Raw genomic sequence first — 20,047 nt, forward strand, 5'->3', positions numbered from 1 at the left:
TAGGTCTCTGTTAAATTTATGACAAAGATTTATTGGTACAAATTAGGCTAATGAGGCTGGCCAAGCAAATTAAAGGTGCAGGAACAGTGAGTGAATACATCAGGTTCACTCTGTGCAGTAAAAGTCACATCTTCTGATAGGTTTTGAAGGACTATGACAAAAGACTTCCAAGTTGTTTTGCCCCAGTCATCCAAAACCGGACCATTTTTTCTTTTTAGTTAGTATTTCCTTAAGAATACATATACGACCTGGCTGACTTTATATGGACAGGCCAGTGTGATGTCTATGACCCTTATTTCTTCATCTCTTTTATCCAGCTGAGCTGCAAAGGAACATGGTGTCCACTGTAAAACCAGAACTCTGCACAGGGCTTGCCTCGAGATTTAAAACAGCCTCCTCTCCTCAGCCAAATAGGCAATTTGTGTCTGAAGTCTCTCCTAACAATGCTCCGTGTGTGTGTGTGTACACACACGTATGAGTGTGCACAGAGCCACCCGTTCGTATCCCAGAATCCACGAATGCCTAAAGGATGTTGTTTCCATTGCTGTCCCTGGGCTCTGTTCCTGTGAGGCAAGACTGAAACACTGCGGTTCAGTAGTGCCTTTGAAAGCAGACAGCATGCCAGCACAATTTCTCAAACAATCACTTCCACTCTTCCCCAAACACAGCTTAGGTGTTTTCACCTCCAGTCTTCCTGCGTGTGCCTTTTTTCAAATTCCCCTACAAGCACCCCTCCCCTTGCTAAATAATGCCAGTTTCTGCTCAATCTCCTGTCATAAAACATTAACGACACACTAGGCAATGAGATGGAGGAAAGTTTCCCGTACAATTTTCCAATAAAATCATAAGTGTGTTGGATTTGAATGCTCATATTCCTTAGAGTTCACTCTGGGGTCTTCCCCCAACACACAGGGGACACGTGGCAACGTTTCATGACACCCCAAAGCCACCTCTAAGTGTTTGCAAGAGAACTGTGAATAGTAGCTCTGATTTAGGAGGAGTCTGTGAACTGTTTCTAATCCTGGTGATTTGGTTTGCATCAGTTTACATTCCAAAGGCTATCTGTGAACAGAAGAGACTGGAAATACACCTTTCAGCTCATCTGAAACAGAGATTCTCTTTCACATTTCTTCTTTCCTCACTTCATAAAATCCTTGCTACAGTGCAGGTTTTGCTGATCTGAAAAGGCAAAATGAGAGTACCTCTACACTCAAAATCACTTAAAACCAGTTGTTTTTCATTCTGTGGCCTCGCACTTTTTGTACAATGAGTCAAATCTACTGGCATTATTGTCTGAAACCTGACTGCTCATGATGCCTCCTGAATCTTCCACACTCACAGCAATTGGATAGCATTTTACCCATTACAGAAATAACTTCATGGATCTCCACAAAAGTTCCTGAAAGTGATTTCATTACCCTTAGCCAGATTATTTACTGATGAATGTACTGCTTCTGAGAGATTTAACCCTGCATTCAGACTAAACGAAGGACACAGAGGTGCGGGAGAAAGTCCAGAGAAGGGCAGTGAAGCTGATGAAGAGTCTGGAGCTAGTCATGTGAGGAGTGGCTGAGGGAGCTGGGGATGTTTAGCTTGGAGAGGAGGAGGCTCAGGGGAGACCTTATCAGTCCCAACAACTTCCTGAAACGAGGCTGCACTGGGGTGGGGATCAGGCTCTTCTCCCAGGCAACCAGCGACAGGGCAAGGGGAAATGACCTCAAACTGCTCCAGGGAAGGTTTAGGTTGGATATTACAAAAAATTCTTCACTGCAAGAGTAGTTTAGCTTTGGCATAGGCTGCCCAGGGAACTGTGGAAGTCCCAAATACAAGCACATATGGCTCTTAGTGCTATGGTTTAGCGGGCACGCTGCTGTTCAGTCAAAGGCTGGACTTCATGATCTTGGAGAACGTTTCCAACCTTAATGAGGCTATGTTTTTAACCAGGTAAGGTAAAAACTGGGACTTTATCAACACGGCAGCTAAAACTAGACACCATTATTCAAGTCACTTTGGAAAATAAACCCGAAAGAAATCACCAGGCCACCCTGGATAACACAAGCACAGTAACACTCAGAATCGCAAGTCACGGAGAAGAAGACGGGGTCCTGGAGGGGTTGCGAAGAGCTCCGCAGAGGGCTCGCCTCGGCACCGGCCGCTCCACTCGGCAGCGCAGCGAGGCGGCGGCGGCACCGGCACCCCGGCGCGGCCGGGCGGGCAAGGGGCGGCGGCGGGCAGTGCAGCCGAGGGACCGCCGGGACGGACCCCCGGGACCCCCGGAACCCACGCCCCGGTGCCTCCCGCGCGTGCGCGGCGCGGCCGGGGGCGGGCCCGCGCGGGGCCCCGCCCGCCGCTCCCGTTCCTGCCCCTCCGCGGGAGCGCGCGGCCGCCGGCGGTGCGGGAGCGCGTGCCCGTGCGCGGCGCGGCGAGGCGCGTGCCCGCATCCCGCGCCGCTCTCGCCGGAGCGCCGGCGGGCGGCCGTGCGGGCGGCGGGGCCCGCGCCGGCGGCCGGGGCATGGAGAGCCTGCTGGAGAACCCGGTGCGCGCCGTGCTCTACCTGAAGGAGCTCACCGCCATCGTGCAGAACCAGCAGAGCCTCATCCACACCCAGCGCCAGCGCATCGACGAGCTGGAGCGGCGGCTGGACGAGCTGAGCACCGAGAACCGCAGCCTCCGCGGGCAGCAGCAGCAGCCGGCCCCCGCCGAGCCGCCGGCGGCCCCCGCCGAGCCGCCCCAGGGCCCCCCGCCCGACCAGCCCCCGCCGCCGGGCCAGTCCGACCCGCTCCAGCACCACCAGCTCCCGGTTCAGCTGCCGCCGCCCGCGGGCAAAGCAGCACCGGCGGGGCCCGGCGGTGCCGGGCGGGCTGCCGGCCACCAGCACCCCGCCGAGAAGGACGGCAGGGACAAGGGCTGCTGCGCCGCGCTGCTCCAGCACAAGACCCCCCAGGCCATCGGCAAAGGCGTCCTGAGCCGGAGAGCGGAGTAAGTGCGAAGGGGGAGAGAGGGGGCGGGCAGCGGTGGCAGCGGGGAGCGGGAGGGTAGCGGGCTCTCTCCGGGCCCGCATCCAGCGGGGACCGGCGTTATACCCCCCTGCAGCCTCGCAAGGAGAGAGAGGCAGCGTGTGGGTGGGTGGGGAATCCCTCCCTCGGTGCGTTCTCGGGGAGAGCAGGCAGAGTGCAGAGAGGAGCCAGGATGCTGCTTCCAAGATGCATCAGCCTCCCGGTTCGCCGCGCTCATTCCTGTGGACAAGTGTCTGTAGCCCGTTTGGAGCCCCGCGGGCAGCTCACCCGCCGTGCTCACACGCGGCATCGTGCGCTCATTGTCTGTCAGAAATAAGTAAGTCCGTGATCGACGATGAGTGCGGCTTAGCCCAGGCTTCTCCGGAGAAGCCTCGCAAAGCACGGCAGCGTTCTGGTCGCTTCTGCTTGCCTTAAGTTGCTGATATCTGTCAAAAAACCCCCATCATCCTTGGAGTGAGCTGGGGATTTCGTGCCCTCACTGATGTAAGGGGTGCATTATATTTCGCGTGATGTGGTAGGTTCATAAAGATACGGTACTTAGTACGCTGTACTTAGATACAGAAATGTATTGTGTGTGCATGAATGTATAGTAAACAAGGAGCATTCCAGCACTATAGGTGGTGGACAGGGCTACTGCTGAAGAGCAACATTCTCTTGGATTATGTATTCAGTATATGCCATCAGTTCACCAGCTGGTAATTACAGCTGCAGTCAGTATTGTAATTTCTTTTGTTTAGGCACTTGGAAAGCAGGGAGATGTTTCCTGGTTGAAAGTCAGAGTTAGTAAAGTTAGAAGGAGAAGGAGCATAGTTTCTGCTGTGGCTTCTTTTAGATAAGAAAGAAACTAATATAATAACTAATATAAGTCATAAAACTAGATCAAATGTCTTTCCTACAATTGCCTCTATTGTCTTGATTATAGTGATGTCAAAACAATTGAAGTGCACAATAGTACATATGAAGCACACAAATGAAGTACACAAGCCTAAAACATCTTCCTTGTCTCTTGACAATTTAAATAAAGGGACCCTTCTCTCTCGTGTTTGTTTTGAATGCACAAGCAGAACTACAATATGGAGCTGGATTTTCCACTGGTGTAAGTAGAGTTATGCCTCTTCATAACAGCTCAGCATCTATCATGTGATTCTATGAAAAACAGTGAAAATATTGCTATTGAGAGGAATGCTATTAAAGGAATAGGTATGGTCAAGGCATGCTTGAATCCCAAAAGGCATGTGCTTGCTTCTAAAATACTGCATCGTAAGACTCAATTTTGCAATCATAACTTAGAGGAAGTGAGTGGGCTCTTCAGAGTATTAATGCAGGTAGTAAGCCTTTGCAGGATCTGGCTCTTATTCATCATGAAATAACTGGAGTTTAAAAAAAGAAGCGGGGCCAGATTCTGAACTCATGCCAGTTGGTGTAAATCCAGAATAGCATTTTTTGAATCCCTCAAGTCAAATCAGTAAGAAACCCAAATAAAAATGCATAATCAGCCTCATTGTTTTTTAGGAGTGACTCTCTGTAGGGAAGGCTCTGTAAGAAACATCATCCCGGCAAGGGCTTTCCTTGCTTCTGCACAGAGTTTCTAACATACGTCATTACACAGACTGAAGAATCAATTTCTGTGCATAAGCCTAAATACTTCCTCCTTATCTGAGCTCTTTTTGCAGTGGGGTTTGACTGGGGCAAGAATTGTAGGGTTTTTTTCTTCATTCCAAAGTGCACAAAGAGAAGTGCATTAAGAACACGGCTAATTGCTGGTATATCATATGATGATCTTTCTATTTCAGATAGACAGATAGAAGGTTGAATGGAACCTTTTTTTGTGGAGAATCAGGGCTGCTGCTGGGGGATAACAGAGCAATCTCTGCAGCGTTCTTCGCTCAGGGAGATTCAAATATTCTTTCTATTCTTTCTACAGCTTAGGCAAACCAAAATCTTTGTATAGAAAAGGAAATATGAGAGATGCCAAGCAGTCTTCATTTCTCACTCCTGCAGGTTCTTTTTTCCCCACTGATTGTATATACTGAGTTTCATACTCTCTTGTCTCTGACTGTTAGAGGAAAATCAAAGAGACTGCAAAATCTAACTTAAAGGCAGCTTGGCTGGAGGGTGATGAGTCTTTCACCTCCTATTGACAGGATGTCCAATATACCTTATGATTCAGCTTGCCAACCTGCAAGTTGTATTTTTGCTTTTGTTGTATGGCAGCGGACATAAATGTTAATATCTGCACAGATCAGGTGTCTGCTCTCTCTTCCTTCCTCCCCCTCCATGTCCAAACATGTTTTTCCCTGTTATAAACTCTGAAATTCAATGTTATCTTTTTTTTTTTTTTTCTTAGTCTAGAGTAGAGGACTGACTGCTCATTACAGAAAATGACCACTCTAAATAGAACAAAAAGGGTATTTTAGGATGTTGGGATACAGTGGCTAAAAGGAGGGGTTGAAGCAGCACCCAGGCAATGCCCTGCTGTCTCTGCCCAGTAATGAATTTCCTCTGCCCTCACAAAACAGGAGGTTCTGGCAGCATGTTTAAGCATGGATTTGTGCTGGTCCTTCTCACCTCAGACACAGCGCAGGGATTTTGCTCATTTTGAGTCAGGTTTGAGGTTTTTTTTGCTGCCGAGTTTACCTGAGGCTCTAGATAGAAGTGAAGACCTGAGCTTTTGGACATGTGAGTATTCATGTCAGCTGGGACAGTCTTCTGCAACAGAAGCATCTCTCTTATTTTAAAGAAAACTTCAGTCTTATTTTTATTGCTCGTTTTTGTAAAAAATGGACTTTTTCTTCTTTAAAGCCTAAAAAAAAAATCAAACAAAACAAACCCTACATTTTAAAAGGGGAAAAACCAAGCCTGTTTCTGGAAATGGAAGAATTCCTGGCCTATGCAGAGGCCCCAAATTGTTGCTGCATGGCTTTGTGTGGGAAAGGTGGTAAGATTTTTGCAGAGATTTTCAGCAAGAATTAGGCTGATTATTATTCCACGGCATCTGTCTCTTTCTACCTTAGGAAGCTATTGCATAAGCACCTCATAGCTTTAAAAACAAAAAAATAAGGTCATTCGTCATGGAATGTTTTGCTTCATAAGTACAGGTTGCCAAATTAGCATAGCTCAGATCACCCGTACTAGGCAGCCTCTTGTCTTAAGGGGCCATCCCAAAGTGTCGGCAAATCCTGCAAGTATAAATTCCCCATCCCTTCATTATCAGAATACAACCTTCTGTGCCAATCCCCAGTACCCTTCACTGAGTATCAGGGAAATGCCACAGGGTTGATTTAGAAGATTAAATCTAAATGACCCAAATCCTACTGGTTTTTATCAGAGAAACTCTCAGTAGGAGCTGCCTATGGAAGGACTTCTGATTCTGAGCCCGGGTGTTAGTGGGAAAACTCATTCTGATAAATACAATTAGAATAATAGCTAATAATCCGTTATACTTCCTTCCATCAAAAGACATGGCTGCAATTCACAAATATTCTGTATTAAAGTGGCATTAAAGTCTTCTTTTAACCGTGTCATCAATAGTGAAAAGAAGACATAGAAACAGTATTTGTCTAGCACGACATAATGGATCTAAGTATTGTCTTTAAATTATTAGCCTCTGTTTGCTCTACAAGATAACTCCTCATGCAAAACAAACTCCATGAACTTGTAAAAGAATTTTTCTAAAATCACATTTTCCCAGAGGTCTTAAAGCTCATTTTGGATTTGCATTGGACTGAAATCTATATTATTTTATTTTGTACTGGTTTAGGATAGAATTTTTTATCCCAGTAAAGAGGCAAGTTTTGAAAGATGATGTTAAAGTCACTTAGTTGCTCTTGTGTTCTGAGACTGCTGTTTTTCTGTTAATTTCAAAAGCTCAATTATGTAACTTTAAAATGAAGATATTGCATATGCAGAGGTGCTGCTTTCCATAATTTTCCTTTTTAACTATGCATTGATGTTCTATTCTATGGATTATCTCCAGGGTAAAGGCATTAGAAAAAATCCTACTGATTTCAATGGGAGCTAACAATAACTGTAAATATTATGGTCTACCATTAACATATTTTGCTATATGTGCGCATTGCACCAGCACAAAAACACCTCCAGCAATTAAAAAAAAACCAGAACAATTCCGAATGGCTCGTGTACCCCAGATACCCATTCCTTTCACTTTGGTCACACAAGGAATGCTACTTTTGCCCTCGTCTTTCAGTCTCTCAGATTTCCTCCAGCATATTTCAGGGTTTAACTCCCTTGAGCTTTCACACACCAGAAATAGTTGCATTGGTGCTGCCCTGGGTTCTGCAAATCCCTGCCAGCCATGCAATGCATTCTGGTGCAATGTCTCAGCATCAGAAGTCACTTGGGAGTCGAGTGCTGGAAGCGGGTTTCAAATGACAGAAGTCTGCATTGGCAGAGCTTCACATGCTAAAGTCCTGCTTAGATGATTTTGGCATAAAGAGCATACTGAGAGGAAAACAGAAAGTAGACTGTCCTTGACTACCTCCAATTTAAAGATATATCCATACTGCTTCCATTGCAATCAGCTAAGACATACTTTATAACACACCTGCATTGTACCTACAGCAGGGCCTGTAAAATCCCGGGCAGAGGAGCATGGAGTCAGTGATTCATGACAGTATTTAAGAAATAATAGATGATGTGAGAGATGGAAAAAGACTTAGCTTAGGAAGGGTTCAGGATGAAGTTCTAGGTATAAAATTGCTGAGTAAGGACAGCACAAGGACTTCCTCCCACTGGGATAAGACTTCAGTAGGATGCTGTATAAAGTCCCAGCCAGAGCAATACAGTGTCAAGGCTCAAGTTATATTGTGGGAAATCTCCCTTGTGGGATGGGAGCACCACAAAGTAATATCAATTGAGGAATTTTTGTGAAACAATGTCTAGCAGTGCTTTGGACAGACACCTCCTCTCTATCTGTGTCCTGAGCCCAGTTAGAGCAGTACCTGGAATGGCAGAGACTTGTATCAATCATTTAGCAAGCAGAGCTGGGGCCTGAAAACAACAACAAAAAGCTGAAATTTAAAATACTTAATACTTTAAAATAAGAAGGGATGCAAATACATTATTTTGTCTTTTTTTTTGGTAAGATGGTGGTATTTTTATGTCACTCGGCTGTATGTTCTATAATATAGAACATAATATATAAGAGCAGCAGCCAGGCTGGTCTTCTGTGGTGGCAGGGGTACCTTTCTTCCATCTGCTTTGTATCGACCCATTTGCTGTCACTTCCCAAGCAGATCCACGGTGAGGCTCTGGGAGAAGAGTTCAGGACCAGTGGAATCACATGGCAACACTGTTAGCATTCAAAATAATACACACATGGCTGCTTGGAAAAGTATTAAGGGAAAAATGTCCCAGCAGACGTGGTGTTAGCAATGCCCTTGAGAATTTCTGCCAGGGCCTCAGTGCCAGGTGACTCTTGGGCTGGCTGTCCCACTCTTCACAGCAACTGGCACGTCCAAATCCTTCATTAAATGATGTGCAGAGGAATATACAGTTTAGGCACGGTTCAGACAGTTTACACGTGCAGCAGGTGGCTACATATATGAGGTAGACTGTACACATTTCCACCAACCAATATTTGAAATTATTTACACTTTTAGTCAGAACAAATCAGAGAAATCTCACTTCAGGACGCTCATCCAGTCCTCAGGTAGTGCCAGAACAGAGCCTGTCAGCTGGAATTTGGGTCTTCTATTCAGTATGGCATATACTTATTAAAAAAAAGTTCACGTGATAAAATGATGTGCACTTCTGCAAGCAAATATACCTCTGCACAAATACATCTATATTAGACTGTAGAAAATTCTCAGCTGTATTTTTTCCCTTTGCCTTGGAATACAGGTTGAAACAGGAAAAAAGAGGTACTGCCTGTCTTCCATAATCTTTCTGTATAGAGAGTTTATTCATCTTCTGCTTTCCTGTTATTTTTCCTATAAATGCTATTTTAGCTTGCTTGTTTTCTTCTTTCTTTCCTAGTTCAGCAGCAGTTTATTTCTCTTTTCCAGTCTCAGTTATGAAACCTTTTGTTTTTCTTTCTTAGAAAAATGTTATAGAAAGCCAGAAATGATTCTCTGTTTCGGAGACAGAAAATACTTTATTCACTTTAGAATTACATGTAGTCTGTGCTTTTTACTTGGTCCACATTCCATGGAACCACATAAAAGCAAATAAGAAAAAAAGAAAAGAGTAATTTATAAAAACAGAGTCTGAAATGTGACCATTTTCACTTTTTTCCTAATTTTTAACCACATATATTTTTTTTTTTTGCTTGCCTTTTTTTCCCTCAAAGAGATGTACCTTGAGACAACCTAGTATTATTCTTGTATTCATCTATTCTGGAATATGTAATTTCATTTAGTTAAGCCCTAGGTGAGAAAATGAGCGTCTTGAGTGTTGTACTTGTTCTGCCCAATGGCTCTGTTTAAGATCTCAGTTCGAACATTGGACTAGCAGTCCTAAAATCAAACTTTAATGCCTCCTAAATTTATTTTTAACAGACTTGTGATGCTGGACTGACCCTTTCATCTCTGTGTATTTTAAGATCTGTGACAAAGCAGTTGGAGATCTATTGTTACAGACAGGAGGGAGCAGGTAGATCAGGAACAATCCTTTTTCTAAACTCCAGCATAGGAAGCAGCCTAAAGCTCCTGTCCTTGATTGCAATGTGTACCGCAAGGCAATATGTACATTTGCACATTAAAAAGAGAATGTATTTGCATAAGCATTTGTCTGCAGAAGTGTCTCAGAGCCAAGCTGAAACAGCACCTAGTTTCTGTGCTTTTTACATACGGAAAAGCAAATCATCTGCTGGAGGAAATCAGTGCATCTTTACTGACGTCAGTACAGCCACGACAATTTACATCACCTGAGGAGCTGCACCAGATTTTGTGTATCTGTCCTCACACACAAATACACATCCCCCCACTGGTGTGAGTGAGTGCTGATAATAGCAGTGGATAGCAATGCATGGAGATAACAGTGAACAATGACAAAACCATTAAGCAGCATTCTCATTCCTCCTGTAATAGGTTTGAGATACTCTCTTATGTTATTTTAATATAAGGTGGTAGGAGTTTCGTTGCTTCAGGGTTATAAAGATATATTTGCTCTTTTGATAATGATTTTTCTTCTTTTCTCTGTGCTGTGTGTGCACAGACTGCTTCTCACATAGGTATTATTATTTTTTATTGTTTCTGCTAAGATTATGCTCATTGCTCAGCTCTTATTTTCATGTGGTATGAAGTTGTGCTTTCTGAGAGAGACAGAAGTGGATCAATATCTTCCGTGATTAGTCACATCTAAGAGAGAACATTTTGATGAAATTGAAGTGATTTTAAATACAAAATTAAAGATATAAAATCTTACCCTTCCTGCCCTCTTCTAGCTGAAAACAAGGGGATCTGTGATCCACACAATGAAGAAGTTTTGCTTCTAAAAGATTTGCATCACAGTTACATTTTCTGATGCCTAACAAGATGTGAGTTCTGATCTAAGCTTCTCCTGGTGCTGAGGCTTTTATAACATCTCGCTCCAACATGGAGACTTCTCTGTGGAGAAATGGCTTCAGTTCACTCAGCAGCCTTTTACTCATAGGAGAACCTACAAAGTTCTGTCTTTTACACCCTGCCAGCTACTTCTATGGAACTTGCTAGAGGATAGTATCTCTGAAATCCCTGTAACTGACTCAAACTTGGTTGAAACTCTCTGTGGGATTTGCAGTTAAAAAGCAGAAACCAACATAGACACGTACATTCAGAGAGAAAGAGAAACACACATGCATAGGAGGAAAAAAGGAAAATATTATATGATCACAGAAATCACATTTTTTTAGGAACCCAGGGAATAAAGACCAAGTCCTAGATGTTTTATTGAATCAATGTACATCAGAATGGCTGAACAGTCCACTTCAGATCTGTGACTCTGTCTTGGAACTGGTGTTTTGTTTTAAAGAGCTGCTTAAAAATCTTGGAATCTTAAAGTTATGAAGAATCTGAGAATTACTGTAGGAATTCAGGGGACATACAGGTAGAAGTTTACCACTGGCCAATGAAGTCTGTTTCTCCTCCTGGCTTTGCATATGAAGTTGGTGGATCATCTTGTTCCACTGGCCAACTTTTGCATGGCCATGGGCTGCTGCTGACGCAGTTACTGCTAGAGTTTATATTTGCTGAAGCTCACAAAAGCATCTGTGTAATTCTCAAGAGAAGCAGCAAATTGACACTGAAATTATTATAGATCTTAAGGAGGGTTGGGATTTTCTTCATGTTTTGCTGTACTTTGGACATTTCTTCAAATTCTGACCTTTCTATTAAAACTCAGGACATTGCTGTCAATCTGCCATGTTGCTTTCTAGGCACTCCTCTAAAGTGATTCACATTATCCTGCTCCAGTGTGAGAATTGCTCTAACACTGTTTCTTCAACCTCAACATCCAGCATCTTGGTATTGCAGTGCCTGGGTGGACCCTGCCTCCATGGACCATCCTCGGATCTGCCTCCTGGAGCAGTGTTGTTTGGCCCTAAGGTTCTTCACAGACTGTTAAAGTAATAGCATTTTTGAAAAGAGAGGATATCTCTCCATATTTATAGAGATTATTTCCTTTCTTTTTTACCTCAGTTATGGAACCAAGCTCAGCCCTCTTTTCTTGATTTCTTTTCCCCCCTGTGAGGAATCCTGATCGTGCCTCTTTTGGGCAGTTCAGCTCTTCAGTCAGTTTGGAATTCTCACAGATGTCCTAGTTTTTAATTTGCTGACTTTTAATTTGCAAATTCATTCCCTGTAGGGCACCAGTAAATCGCCTGTGTCTGCCTAGGTACTCACATGGCCCCCTTCACCACGGAAACTGAGTATCTGGATTTGTCCTGATATCCATGGACACTGGACCACTAACCTTCATCTGAACTAGCAGAGAATCTGAGCAATCTCCTACCTTTGCTCTGAGGACTCACTGATTCCCATGCCAAAGACCTCTCTTCAAGTAACTTTCTTCTGTAATGTTCTGTGCTAATACATCTATGTCCAGTCAAACTTCTGAAGTAGATAGACTGCATGGCTTAGTAATTCATGCTATTTTACAATCTATGTAGGTCTAAGAGCCAGATTCTGTCACCGCTTAAATGCAAATCTGCCTGGCTGAATTCACTTAACTAGGTAGCTTCAAATTGGAGAAAACATCATACACATCTTCTGATGTTACAGATCTTCTTGAGCTGACTTCCATCCCACCACTAGAGCTAGCTAGAGTTAGTTCTGCATACTGTTAGATTCTCTGCATACTTGCCATGACATTCATTTGGGATGGCACAGCCAAGTGCTGTAATGCTTCCCCCAAGAATTCTTTATTACTCATATGGGAACTGTGATCCCCATGTTAGCTTCGGGAACATCCATTGCTGTTCCCTTGTTTCTGCTGAGAAAGGGGTGAGTTTCTCCTTTTTGTTAAACTGAATACAGAAATATTTTCCTCACTAGACATGCTCTGACCGGAACTATTATACCTCCTTTATCACCTCATTTACCATGGCTCCTACACAGTCATGCGTACAAGCTGATAGGGAGTACCAGATTGGATCCCTGTTGGATGAAAAGTGTTGGCAAAGAGTTTGAGTCTCAGACATTTCAAGATATGTAGCCTCCCAAAAATGGAAGAAAGAATCTACTAGTTTTTAAGGCAGGGATCAGACTTCTGCCAAACTGTTTGCTTTCATCAAGTTATTTTACAGGCAGGCAGAAGAAAGGAAGTACTGTGACAGGGGAGGAGGAGAAGAAGAGGATGGAGAGGCATCTACAGCGTGTCTCTACTCTCTGCTAAGGGCAACTCTTAGACTGGCTTTGAGCCTATATTAACCCAGTCTTCAAATCCCAAGCGCAGAAGTGCAGCTGGAGCATTGCCTCAGGAGTCCATCCTGGCAGTGTGCACATCTGCACGCTCCCTGAAGCCACTGCAGAGATAGGATATGCCATAATTTGGGCTTCAGCAGAGGTTATCTGTGCAGGAGGCTGTGAGGTGGTTGAAGAGAGGACAGCAGTGGGGAGGAGTTACAAGGGTACGGGGAGAGGATCCAGTGAAACTGTAGAATGCAGGAGGGCCAAGAGCACCAGCAGAGGCTCCTGTGAAGCTTTTTAATGCATGCTTCATTTACATATGCAACTGTAATGATGCTTTGGGGTAGCTGGGATAGGGAAGGAATGACAGGTTTATGTTCTATTTTTATGAAGCCTCTCACTCAGGAGAAGTTAATAGTAAACAGCAAACACTGAACATTATCCTAAACACACACTGACTGGTTGTAGCCCAGTAGGCAACTCCAAGGCATAAGGAAGGAGCCCACTACTGTATGCCCAGAGTTTATGTGACTAGTTCTCATCACTGTGGGATGAGAGGTTTATCAGATCTCATAAAGCAATGCAATTTAACGTGGCTGGACAATGCTCAGAGATCTCCAAGGAATACCCAGAGTGCTAGGAGAGGACAGTGGAGTATGTCCGCAGATCGCACAATTTTTGGGATGTCTCTGCCTGCCATTAGTACCTCTGTTTTTCAGGTTAAATGTTGTGAGTCCCCTCACAGGATACACACACACACAAGGAGAACAAAGGTGTTCTCCCTGTTCACATGCCAGAGTAGATTCGTCCTCACACACCTCTCACTGTTTTGTCTCATTGACAACAGGCCTCCTCCTTCATTGTCTTCATCTTGTGAAGTTTTCTTTTGTTACAGGTTTACAGGTTTGAGATGCTGTCAAATCCTCACTAAGCAATTTACATCCTGCTACCTCAAGCACAAATAGTAATATAAAATAAAATGAATCAAAGCCCATTTTTCTACTGCAGTTTTTACAAGGCTTCATTTCAATCTGCTATGGCCAACTCTCAGATCTAACACCAGAAACACTTGTATTTAAGAGATGAGCACAAATACAGATTAATGTTACATTTTAAAGTGCTTTAGGAAGTAATGCACTTATTCATAGGTGGAATATTGCTAGTAAATGTCCCTGCCAATATCTAAAAGTGCATCAAATAGCATATAAGCTTTTCCTCTAGTATACCTCTAACCATGGCAAGATCTTGTGGCAGGATGAATAACAGGGATACCAGGCAAATGTAAGTAATAATAATAATAACAATAACAATAATATTATCTCCTCTGCATTACTGTCTAGCAGTAGACCCTTCAGTCCTTACAATGGCAGTTCTTATTTGACAGGAGGGAATGAAGACATGGAAAATGTTTTGCTTGGGTTCACCCAACCAGTCAAAGCTAAGAGTAAAACCTGTGTCCCAAGGCTCTGATCTGTCAAGTAGGTACAATGCCTTAAAAGATAGAGACAAACAGGACAAGAAGTGTTAAACGTTACGAGGTCACTTCTATGGCATAAATAATATTGCTCTAAAACATGAAATCTGATTTACTCCCTGGACAGCTTGATATCAGAAATAATTTTGGCCAACTAAAGATCTGTAATTTGGCCAAAAATTCTGAACAGACATTCATGATCCGTATCAGTTATGTACACTAGAAAGAACGAGCAGTGGAGGCTGGAAACAAAACTGAATATTGAATTTGAGGAGGAACTGAGACACCTGGTTTCAGGTTGGCAGGGCTGTGAATATATGTTTCATACAAGTCCAGCTAGGTTTCTTGCAGCAATGAACCTGCACAGAATGAGTTGCACAGAATGATGAGGGGTAGAGAGAAAAGGTAGGATAAGAATCTACCGTGTGCTGTTTCAGTCTGCTTTGATGGCAGAAAGCTCAGCAAGCACATTGAAAACACCAGAAATATTCCTCTCATGGAAGCCAACGGAAAAGCCTCTTACAGAGGCAGGCACTGCATGCAAGCCTGGGGAAGCAGAAAGTAATTATCACACACAGAAGTGCACATTAGTAAGATGACAGAGTACCTTCTTCAAAAAACTGCCTAGCAAGACACAGTTTTTTCTTCCCACTGCTTTATTTCCCCTCTCCCTGTTCTCCTGTTAAGTACAGAGCCCTAGAGGGGTCTGCAGCCTTGTCCCCTCATCACCTGGCACAATCACAGCAGTATGTGCAATCACCAAGTCACGCAGACAAAGTCTTGTGCTGTCAGATCTTTCCTGCCTCACCCAAGGAGAGCTTTTGTATGGTGGATATGTCTGGCTTAATTGGATTCTGGGTTGAATTTTAATGTCCAGTAACAGGAAAAGCATTTGTGTTTGCCCATCCCTCCTGGTTGTGGTACAGGGTTTGCTAGCAACAAGTTTCATTAGCTTACCCTGACCAGCTTTTACCCAGGGACATCACTTTGAAATGGATCTTCCATCCTGCGTGGCTTTCCATTCTGTACTTGGGCAAGTGGTTCACAGACCCAAGTGCTCTGTGGCACATTTGGTGCACTGATGAGAGTGAGAACACTGGGAATTCTTACAGAATTTGTACCACAGTCAATGAGTGTATTCAGTGTAGACCCTAGGCTGCATTTGTTAACAGTAGAGTTGGCAAGAGAGGTCTGGTACAAGGGCAAGAATGCCTTCAGGATGTGAATATGCCTTGGATGTTTATGGAATTTCTTTCTCTTACCAGCAAGGGGTTATTTGCTAATAAGTTGGTTACTTTCTTCTCTCAGCTTGTACTGTAGGAGGATACTGATTTCCTCAATTTGAAAAGACTTAGGATCTTGGAGTATCATGATCTCTCTCTCTCTCTTCATTATCTTCCAACTGTATTTTTTTATTTCTTCATTCTGGTGTTATTTGCTGCTGCTTTGAATTCCCTGAGGTCAACACTAACCAGAGGCACAATTAGTGACTGTTCCCTGGGGATCCAGTGTGGCACTGGTTGGAGATATTTGACAAAAAATAGCCAAAATATGATCAATTTAATGACATTTCTCTATTACTAATCCTTCTGTTAAAGTCACAAAGAAAAGTGCCTCCTTGTAGTACAGTGGTAGTACAGTGGCATTTGCAAAGATAGCAAGAATGATACTGGCCTTCAGGAAAAGACCTTAGAGTCCCTCTCCAACTTCATTGGCTTCTTCCAGACAGCACCTCCTGTTTAATCATACTGAGTTCACCTTTGTTCCCCTTCCTCCCTTGCAATTTTAATCTCTCTTTGCTGCATGTCTCCATTCTACAACTCTGCTTTGAGAGCAGAGTGTGAGCACTACACTGTGGTGGCTGTGTTTGAATACAGCAGGGCTGAGAACAAGGAGGAAGGGTTCTGCTGCTCAGCTCCCGGACAGCTCTTGGGAGGACAAGGAGCATGGCATGCCAGCATGAACTGAACAGTAGGATAGGTAGGATGAGGTGGCATGTGGATGATACACCTCTGTCCTTATTAGAATATTTCCCTCTAGATATACATCTCTGGCAGGCAAGTGAAGTCTGAAGGAACGAAGGATTCAAAAGTGCATAAACATATGTAGTCACTCAATATTGTCTACGAAGTGTCTGAGTGAGATGTGCTTTATGTCACCTCTAGTCAGTTTTTATAGTTGGTGACTTACATGGGTTTCAGAAACACACTGAATTAACAAAATCATCAGTAAAGAAAGATGGCAGGGAATATTTGCCTAATGTTTTTTTAAAGAACTCCACATTTAATTGTTTTATTTAGTGGTGCAGTGATGACTACAGAAGAAAGTCAGCTCTTTTGACCTGTGTTTTCCGCTTCAAAGAGTAAGTGAGCACATTCTGAACTTGGGACTAAAAATGCCCCAGAATATAGCTTAGGAGAAAGTCTGAGTAAGCAAAAAGGAAGTCATGCTACAAGAAAGAAAAACTAAGTAGGCAAGCCTTCCCAGGGAGAGATAATAAGGAGAACATTGATACAAGAACTTGTTAAGAAAAATGAGTTTCAGGGGAGTGATTTATGTAAAGGATCTAGTAATCACCTCAGCCCCAATGCTGCCTGACAGCAGTGGTGTTTGTGAAGGAAGTTAAACACCAGACTGCTGCGTGGCCCTCTCCTTCAGAAGGCTGGCTTAATTAAACAACGCAAAGCAAAACAACAAACAGCTGGAAGGAGGAGATGAGGTAGCAGATGATGCTATCAAGTGCTACATTTCAGAGGCACATGCCGTCCGGGAGCCATGATGCTGCAGCATATTGGCAACATGAAACTCAGTCATCCAAAGTTTCTGCTCCTGCATCAGAGGGACTTACTGCTTTGCATGGTGAGCAGTCCATTCTCAGATCAAGCATTGTTGTTTTGAGGAGAGCTACAGGTGAGGCGGCAAATTTCCCATTCTTAAATGTGCGAGTATTGCTTGATCCCAGAGGTTCACAATTACCTCACAGCTTATGGAATTTCAAATGGAGCACATTAGTGGAGGACCAACCTCCAGATGCATTTGAATTTCAGTTTGGTAAGATTGTACAATTTAATTTTTTTCTTTCCTCTTAACTGTATTCTCCACTTCCTTCCATTATTAACAATTCTTCATCTTACCTTTCATTGGAGTACTCCTTAGATTGATGTAAAAGCCCTAACTTTATTAGTTGCCAAGGCAAAATTAGGATACCCAAACCCCATTTTAACACTCCCCATCCACCTCTGGTACTTCCATCACACTGTTTCTTTCCTTTTTTTGTTTTGCTCTCTGGAGGTTTTTTTCCTATGAATCTCCCAATGGTCAAAAACATCACACAGCTAGAAAGACAGAGGAATTTAATTTCATCTGAGGTCAAACAGTAAATCTAAATGTCATTCCCTTCATCTTTTTGAGAAGCAGAGACTGCCACAGTCTTTCTGAACCATTAGAAGCAAGAGAAAGGCTGAGGATGGTGAACAAAATGCTGGCACCTCCTAATTTCGTCCTGACACTTGGAGCTCTCAGTAGCAGCTGTAACAAAATCACTGGTTCTAGTTCCTTGCAGACAAAAGCAGCCATGCTGTAGATGTCTTCTAGTAACAAAAATCCACTTTTATTCTGTGTGCACTGCAGGCAGCAAAACAAACTCTTTCCAACAAATTTGGAGCCTCCAGCAAAAGAGCAAAAGAACAGAAGCCAGAATTAGTAAATGTCACAGAAAGAGAGCAAACGAAAGCAACAATATTACACAAGTCTTAATTGCTGTAAAAATAAAGTGGGATAGCTCAAACTCAATGACCCTGGAAAGCAAGCCAAGCTGTCCACGGGAGAGAGTGAGGATTAAAAAACACAGATAAGCTGAGGAACAGTGATAAAGACTGCAACAAATGCTTTGGGTTTAGAATCTCGGCAGACAAACAAAGGCACAGACTTACGTATGTACAATCAAACTAATCCCTCCCCAGCTATAGCACCTCAGCGGCCCATAATTAAGGAACCTATCTATTCCTGGGTATCCACAGGATTTTGTTCAGGGCACTTTGCACATGGAAAGATCAACCTGTTGAGTTGGACTTAGATGGTCTGCATCTTTCATGTCTACACAGAGACTATGAAATTTTGAGTAGTATATAAAAGAGAAAAAACCCAACCCCATAAAGATTCAAAACACCATTACTGCTTCTCCACTTGCTAACATCTCATTGGCACCTCCTGGCCTCAGCTGGGGTCTAGCTTCTAAAAGTTGAGTCAGTCTAGTTGCAGACATATCTTCAGAGGTTTAAGAGTTCAGCTGTGGATTATGGAGGAAAGGGTGATAGGAAAGGTCACAAATAACTTTCTTTCCCATTTTAAGAATCATGACAGAAAATTTCAGGCTATGACACTGAAATGTTGAGTGAAGAACATCAAAGAATATCCTTCCAACCTCTAATATCTTATCCCTTCCAGCTAGCTACTGTTAGATTTCCGTAAGTGGTGTAATATGGAGCTGTACACAGATGTGGAAGTCCTTAGTCTCTTTGCTATTTAATATTCCTAAGGAAAATCAGGCATGCATTTCCTTTCTTCATGGCCCTCAGCAGTACCCAGCCCCACAGGTCATCCCCAGAGCATCCGTTTGACACAACCAGGCAACACCACCTACTCCAAGCTTGCTCTCAGAGGTGCCCATGACCATTCCAATGGATTCTACTTCTCTTCCTCTTTGATCCCAGACCTATGGTCTGCTAGAGACTTTGGTCTGCACTTCACAGGGGCTCTTACACAGTACTGCAGATAAATTTCCATGTGTTTCCAATAGTTGCATGAACTTTATCAGGGCAATTTTTGTCATTCCTAGCTTGCACTGAAGCAGTAGCTGAAGCAGTTAAGAGATTCCCTCCCTCTATACCCCGCCTTAACAAGGTTTTTCAGAAGCACTATTCCCCTTAGAAAGAAGAGTTTGTGAATTAAGGAGTTCAGAGCATATGTAATTGGAAACAGTTCCATCAAATAATGGCTGTAGAGTGGAATTCCTCTCTTGCCCTGAGGGACATAGTACTTTTTTTTTCCAACCCAGAAGAATATGAATTTCCATTTACAGAATCTTTTTTCTTTCGGAGCACTCAGACTGACCATTATATGCCACTGAGACACAGCTGCCTCTGGGACAGAAGGTAGTGGTTCTCTGTAATCAGAATTGCCATTTATTTCACAAAATCTGTTGTACAGGTGTTGGGCTGGTGAACTGAGCCCAGGCTGTTACTGGTGCCCTGGTGATTTTTGTTAACCAAATGGAGTTTGACAGAAGACTCCAAGTTTAGACACACAAGCATGGAACAAAAATGACAACAATAAAAATCCCTTTAGTCTTGGCAGGAGTTCAAGTTGCTTCAGCATTCCGTGTTGCTGGGGCCACTGAGCCTTACAGCACCATGCCATGGCTCAGGTGCAGTAGTGCCTCAGAAGGAAGGGTGCCATTTACTGCCACATCCCCTTCAGTTGTCATTGGGAGTCTTCAGTGCAGCTGCATGCCCAGAGTGATGCACTTACAACAGCCAAGGAAGCTTCTTCACCTGTGGGCCCACTGCATGTTGCTAAACAGACCTTTCCAACTCGGTAAAGGAGGTCTAACAACAGCAGTAAAAACTTGTCACAGTCTGTCTGCTGTGGACTCATCCTGAATATGACCTTGCTGTGAGTTTTGTCATTCTAAACACGAGGATGTCACTCTG

General features: G+C 43.5%; 1 protein-coding gene across 4 annotated transcripts in view; it reads left to right on the forward strand.

Annotated features, from left to right (window-relative positions):
- The first annotated feature begins 2,377 nt into the window (after positions 1–2,377).
- IQSEC3 (IQ motif and Sec7 domain ArfGEF 3) overlaps positions 2,378–20,047 on the forward strand; it is a 94,456-nt gene continuing 76,786 nt past the window's right edge. For all 4 annotated transcript variants that reach the window (XM_063395035.1, XM_063395039.1, XM_063395036.1 and 1 more), the window contains exon 1: positions 2,378–2,979. In XM_063395035.1, coding sequence (XP_063251105.1) covers positions 2,513–2,979 — 467 coding nt within the window. In that variant the 5' untranslated portion in view covers positions 2,378–2,512. The remainder of the gene's footprint in view (positions 2,980–20,047) is intronic.

This window comes from Prinia subflava, chromosome 4 (genome assembly GCF_021018805.1).
Source record: "Prinia subflava isolate CZ2003 ecotype Zambia chromosome 4, Cam_Psub_1.2, whole genome shotgun sequence".
Lineage (NCBI taxonomy): Eukaryota > Metazoa > Chordata > Aves > Passeriformes > Cisticolidae > Prinia > Prinia subflava.